This window comes from Pantherophis guttatus, chromosome 2 (assembly GCF_059756535.1).
Source record: "Pantherophis guttatus breed Tessera chromosome 2, ASM5975653v1, whole genome shotgun sequence".
In the NCBI taxonomy this organism is placed as follows: domain Eukaryota; kingdom Metazoa; phylum Chordata; class Lepidosauria; order Squamata; family Colubridae; genus Pantherophis; species Pantherophis guttatus.
In genome coordinates, this window is record NC_142064.1 from 65,959,947 (window position 1) to 65,966,392 (window position 6,446).

Sequence of the window (6,446 nt, forward strand, 5' to 3'; positions counted from 1 at the left end):
CCTATATTTTATATTTAAAAATAGAATAGCTGCATCTATATTATATATATATATATATATATATATATATATATATATATATATATATATATATATATATAACACACACACACACATATATATATATAAAACACACACACACACATATATATATAACACACACACACACATATATATATATATATATATATATATGTGTGTGTGTGTGTGTGTGTGTGTGTGTGTGTTCTGAAACCAACACACAGGCAAAGCTACCGAGTTACATCATTGTATTTTCTTGCACCAAATGGTTGCTCAATTTTGCCAGATAGCACCATATGTACCAATCACATTAGATAAGAGAAAGCCAGAATATAAGCTTTGATGGATAGCTTTGCTTTGGCTAGAAGGCAGCATATCTCTCAAGGTTACTGTCCTCCTTAAAACGGAGTCACTCCATCACATAAAAAAGCAATTATTTTCCCATCTTAACTACAGAGGAACAGATAAAAAAACAGCTCTTTGGGTGTTACCAGGATCTATCAGAAAAATTAGGTATGGAGATACCATCATTTGCCAATTACCGATAAAGGGAATTTGGACAAGCCGGCAAATAAAAACAGTACCGAAATATTTTCCAACCTTCTGATAGCTGACATCCCCAATTAAACATGAAGCCTGCTCATAAGCAACAGGTTTAAGAATGAAAACCTGATTAAGATGTGAGCAAACTGTTCCCTCACGTCTATTAATGTACATTTCTTCCTTTGACACACAGATACAGGACTATTCCACATCTCAAGGGAAGGGAATAGCATAAACCTGTCAGCTTTCCCTTTGAAGCTGTATGAAAATGCAGACATTACCCGGATCAGTCAATAGATGAAGGGGTGCAAGGATTCTGTATACTTAAAATACAGAGTGCAATCTTAAAGGGCTCTCAGCCTTGCAGGACCCATGGAGGGCATCTATCACTTTCAAGAGAAGCTTGATCATAAAAAGGTCCAAGAGGACTCTGAGCAACCATAAAAGGTAAACTTCACACCTGGGCTATCAACATTAAGCATTCAAAAAAGGGTTTCAAACCCAGCCTTTTATCCTGGCACCTTCATTCTTAATAGCATCCCTATGGCACACTAGCTAGCTGCCTGCAGCAACTGGAACGTTTGGATCTGTTCAAAGACCAAACTAATAAAACAGACACTCTGAACTGGTTATGCTGCTTACCATGACATAATGTCGCTGCATCTCCGTCTTTTCACTGGCCAGTTTTTCACATTCTAGCTTTAAACTGTTGGGAGGGGGAGGAAAGGGAGACAAAAGACAACCATCTCTGAATATAAAACATAATCACTTTTTAAAATATCTTAATATATACGTAAGCATTCCCTGCAAGTCACTTATGTAACGTTGATGAATTTTATAAAAAAAAAACTTTGAACATCCCTTTAGTGTCCTTTGTTGACAATTACACTGGTTTTTTCTCAGACAAGATATAAGGAAACTTTTTGAAGCAAATGGACAAGGTATTTTGGAGGAGAGTGGAAAAAAAGCAAAACAAATAATCTTCCTGGGGAAAAAAAAAGAGAGGGGAAAAAATATTGAAACACCAAAACTGAGAAAGCTGATTATGTCCAAAGCATAACATTGTATGCTACTGTAAAAATCTCTTTCAAAAAGACCACTAAACTGGTTTTTCCGTGTGATCTTGCTTGCCCTCAAACAGACAATGTAACTCAGAGTAAACCACTCGGAGACAAAAAGAGTTGAAAGGTTTTCAGTTTTCAAAGAAAGCAGCACAACAGCATCCACAAGCGACATCTTGTGAGCAATAAACCCTTTCTTGCACTCTTCCCACTTAAGAAAAATAATAATAATAAACCAAACCACAAGGGGGGGGGGAACCTTTCTTGTCCAAAAACAAAAAAAAGTATAAAGTCTCCCCCACCCCCCCAAGGATAATGAGCAAACACTCCAGCTCCAGGTCTAATTAATCAGCACTTGATATCGTCCGCTGTCACACCACCAATGAAGAAAATGAGCAATAACAAATGCACCACCCAAACAATATTTAAACCAAAATGCACCCAGGAGAAAAGAGAGGGAAAAGCAAAAAGCACCCCCCCTTTTTTTTCTTTCTTTCTTTCCCCCTTTGCAATCCCAACTTGAGGAGCAGGTGGTGGGAAATGTTAGCCTCCTCCTTTCCAAAGCTCCCATTTCTGAAACAGCTTCTCTGATCGTGCTTTGTTGAACTCATAAGAGCTCTTTTATTTATAGGTTGGTAACAGATCTGCCAAGGCTAAGCTTCGGGGGCAAAAAAAAAAAAAATCTTCTGTTTGGGTGAATTCAGGGAGAAATGTAAGTGCTCTGGATAAAGGGTTTTCAAATATATTCGGGACAATGTTTAAAAGCACACTTGTAATATTTGGGAACCTTGTTCTGCTAAGAGAGGTCGCAGTTTAAGTCAGTCTTTGACAACAAGATAAAACAGGTTGATAAAAGCTGAGACCTCAGAAAGTAGGGGAGGGTCTTTTCTTCTGGTGGGGCTGTTACCTTTTGAAAAGCACAATTTTAAAAGGAGAGAGAGATGGAGATGCATCCCAAGCAAGATTGAAAAGAACAGCCTTCAAGGCTACAATCTGGAAGTGTTTAGACTGAGAAAGATACCTTCTTCTCCATATTGATAGGTGTATAATTTGTGTAAAGAAGGGGGTCACTCCCCATACATGTCCATGAATTTTAGGGCAAACAGGAGGCAAGAAAAGCCAAACTAGAAACAAGTTGCAGGATCAGAGAAAGTAAACACAATTAATTTACCTGTGGTACTGAGCCTGTAAAAACTGAAACTCCTCCTTAATCCGATCACAGGATTCAGAAATGGTGAATTTGAAGGGTTGAGCAGGCTGATGCGGTGCCTAGAAGCGGTCATCAGAATATAAAATATTTTAATTACTCCTGTGTTAAGCCAGCCTGCTGGTGCACATAACACATATCAACACACCCAGTGAAGTCACCTCACCACCACCGATGGAAAGAGCGATTAAAACTCACTTTGGGGAAGGTGTGTGCGCACACATACAAACACGGGGTTGTTGTTTTTTTTTTTTCTTTCCTCATCACAAGAGCTCTCCTTGCCCTACACAAGCACAAAGTCTAAGTCTGGTCCACACCTCAAGTAAGCCTCTCTAATTGAGGGAGCGTCTTGCCTTTGATTGCTCATCTTTCCGTGCCAACAAAAGCACCCACAATCACAAAGCTGAGCAAGGTGAAAGTAGACAACAGTTGCCCCCGGGGGGGAGGGGGGGTTGTTATTAATCAGGATAAAAGGAGGGGAGGAGGAGGAGGAGTAAGCAAAGAGGGTGGGGAGGGGAGGGGGGTGAAATCACAAGGCAAAAATGGACAGCGCACCCAGAGAGAAACAGAAACCGAATTCAGCTTAAGCAAGCTCCGCGCTCCCAACTCCAAGATCGCCTTTGAAGCTTTCAAAGGCTAGCAAGACGGAAGTAGTGTAAACATATTCCCTGACATCGCGAAGCCCGGAAAGCCAAAAGACAACAATAAGAAAATGGCTACAACTCAATTGTTTCACCCAACTCTCCCTCCCCGTCGCTTCCACCACCCCCCCCCTCCCTCTTTCCTCTCGTTTGCGGTCTCAAAGCGGGAGGCAAACGGGGAGGCGGAGGGGGGGATGGCGGGTGGAGGAAAGAGATTTGTTCTTTATTCTTGCGGATCGTCCCTAATCTGTTTTCTCTCGCCGGTCCCCCGCCGCCGTCGCCACCGCCGCCAGCTCCCGGTTCCGCTCCCCCCATTTCGTAAACAAGACTTTCGCGGGTGGGGGGGGGGTTGGGTGGGTGTCGTCTCCCCCCACGGGCGCCACCAAAATCGCCATCTCCCCCCTCCCCTCCTTCCACCCTCCCTTTCGCCCTGCCTCTCCGCTACTCACCGGGTGTCTGCTTTGAGGGTACATCTTGCTCAGATCGCGAATCATCCAAACCGATTTAGTGGGTGCTCTGGGCCAGCCGGAAAACTCGGTTCATTGATTTGAACGGCAACAATGCAAAGGAGACGGAGGAAAGGGACGGAGCTGCCCGACGCTGGCGCTTGGAAGAGCGCCTCCGGCTCTGCCCGGGCTCTTCTTCCACCCCGCGGACACGAGTGAAGAAGAAGACACAAGAGGAGGAGGAGGTGGAGGAGGAGGCGGCGGCGGCGGCGACGGTTCTCTCCCCGGCGAAAGGGAAGCCGAGCAACATTCCACAGAGGCTGTCACTGCCCGGCGTGCATGATCGCCGGCGAGGCCCCGGTCGATTCCCCCGGTTGCTGCGCTCCCACGCCCAGGGCCTCGGCGCTCCGAAGGTCCGTCTGCCTCTCGCCCCGCGCGTGGACCGGTTCCCCGGTGAGGTCTCGGCGTTGGGAAGGCTTCTCGCTCGCGGCTCCCGGCGGCGCCAGCTCCCTCGGCTCGCTTCTCGATTCCCCGAGTCGGCTCTGCTTTCACTGCGGCTGCCCCTCTCTCCGTCCCCCTAAACGGCAAGCAAAGGAAAAGCAAAGGACAACTCCGTTCATACCAGATCGGATTCTCTCGCCGAGATCCCTCTCGCAGCCGCCTCTTCCGTTTGAAAACTTTTATCGATCTTAGTTGCTTGGCCCTTCGCGACGAAGGAGAGGAGCGCGATAAGGGAGGAGAGGAAAAGAAGAAGAAGAAGAAAAAAAAAAACCAACCTCCGCTTTCAGAACTCCCGAAATGAAAAGAATCGCTTGTTATTCTCGTCTTTCTCCCTAGCAATTATGCGCGTCCTCAAATAGCTAAGTGCAATAACCTTTTGTTGTGGGTTTTTTTTTTTTTCCTTCTTCCTTCCCCTTTAAATGGTTCTGGTTCTCCCTCCCCTTTTGTAAAAAAAAAAAAAAAAAATTAAAAATGAAGAAACACGGTCTTGATCAAAGGAGTTTTTATTTTCCTTTTTTTTAAAAAAAAAAAATCCTCTCCTTTTCCTTTCCAACTCTGGCAAATCGCAACGCAAAACAATATAACACGAAACCGCAACAGCAGCCCAAACCCACCGCTCTGACCAGCTCTAACAACACGCTCTGGCGAGGTGACTCCTTTGACCAAATTTAGCAGCAGCGAATCATTAACATTCTGATACATATTCACAACAATCGGAAGACGAGGCTGCCGCAAAGCATCCTGGGACGCGTAGTCCTTCATCCGAGCATTCGTTCGAGCTGACACCGACGACATACGCCAATAAGAAACTACCGTTCCCGTCAGGCAGCACGAAACCTTTTTAGCCTCCTGTCTAGTTCCCCCCAACCGCTCCTCCCACCGAGGGCGTCAACAACGACCAATCAGCGGCGGCCACTCATTAATCGCCGTTCTGTATTAATGCCCATCATTTCGCCTCTGACAAATGGGCTTACGGCTCGGCGGCGCGGGGGGAAGCGAGGGAGGGGGGAGAGGGAGGAGGAGAGACGAGTCTCGCCGACCTCCCCCACGTGGGGAAGTGACGCGTCCTGAGCGGTGGCCAATCCGAAGGATCCGTTTGAAAGGGACCTCCCCCAACCCTCCCTTCTTCCCTCTGCCCGAGGTGGAGCTTTGAGATTGCTGACGTTCGATTGCGCCGGCGTTCGAACAGGGGAAACATTTGTTCAGCTGTCAATCAAAGTAACGTGGGGCGGCTGCTGCTGCTGCTGCTGCCGCCGCCGCCGCCGCTGCCGCTTGTCTGCTGGGTGGTGGCGCGATGAGGGAGGTGTGCGGCTGGAGGAGGAGAGGAGGAGAAGGCCTCCATTGAACCTTGCTGCGTCCCACCCCCAGCCAGTGCCACTCACCGCCGCTGTATCACCCACACCGGGAGGAATGCGGACTAATTAGGGGCCAATGTCTCCTTAAAGAGACAAGCTCGGCCTTGTGCAACGTGCCGAACCCCCCGTTGAGACGAGAAAGAGAGAGAGAGAGAGAGAAAAGGGGGGGGGGGAGATCGCGCCGATCCCGCTTCTTCTTTCAGTTCACATCAATTTTACGCGCCACTGGAGCTGGCATAATTTTCATGTGAACGGGACTGAAGCGCTCCGCCGAGTGAGAGCCAGAGGGGGTGGGGGGGGGGGAAGGGGGGGGTTAGACTCTCGGGGAGAGCGGGAGGAGGAGTGGGGGGGGAGAAGGGAGAGAGAGTGGGGGGGGGGCTTAGGCTCGGAGGGAGAGATTGGGATCTTTTCATTTTCTCCCATTTAGGGAGAAAGGCAGGCTTTCCCGAGGTTATAAAAGAGCTGCTTGTTAATTGGGTACAAAGACGCCTGGCACTGAAAGGGAGAGCCGGCCGAAGGAGGGGGAAGAAAAAGAAAGAAAGAAAAAAAAAAAGGAAAGGAAAGGAAAGCCGGGCGAATTGAAGAATTTATCCGGGGCTAATTTATACTCAGCGCCGATGACCTCCGTCCATCGGGGCGGCAAGCTAACATGTGGGGATGGAGAGAGAGAG

The 6,446-nt window shown here is 47.5% G+C and overlaps 1 protein-coding gene across 12 annotated transcripts in view; it reads right to left on the minus strand.

The window, feature by feature from the left end:
• Positions 1 to 5,489, minus strand: part of LOC117661414 (transducin-like enhancer protein 4) — a 163,685-nt gene extending 158,196 nt beyond the window's left edge. For 4 of the 12 annotated variants that reach the window (XM_087886106.1, XM_087886104.1, XM_087886100.1 and 1 more), the window contains exons 1-4: positions 5,035 to 5,489; positions 3,923 to 4,496; positions 2,797 to 2,894; positions 1,207 to 1,270 (exon numbers count right to left, since the gene is read on the minus strand). In XM_087886106.1, coding sequence (XP_087742232.1) covers positions 1,207 to 1,270; positions 2,797 to 2,894; positions 3,923 to 3,967 — 207 coding nt within the window. In that variant the 5' untranslated portion in view covers positions 3,968 to 4,496; positions 5,035 to 5,489. Of the gene's footprint in view, positions 1 to 1,206; positions 1,271 to 2,796; positions 2,895 to 3,922 lie in introns of all 12 variants that reach the window. The other 8 variants (XM_087886105.1, XM_087886103.1, XM_087886098.1 and 5 more) reach the window with 2 other exon arrangements.
• Between the last annotated feature and the right edge of the window lie 957 nt (positions 5,490 to 6,446).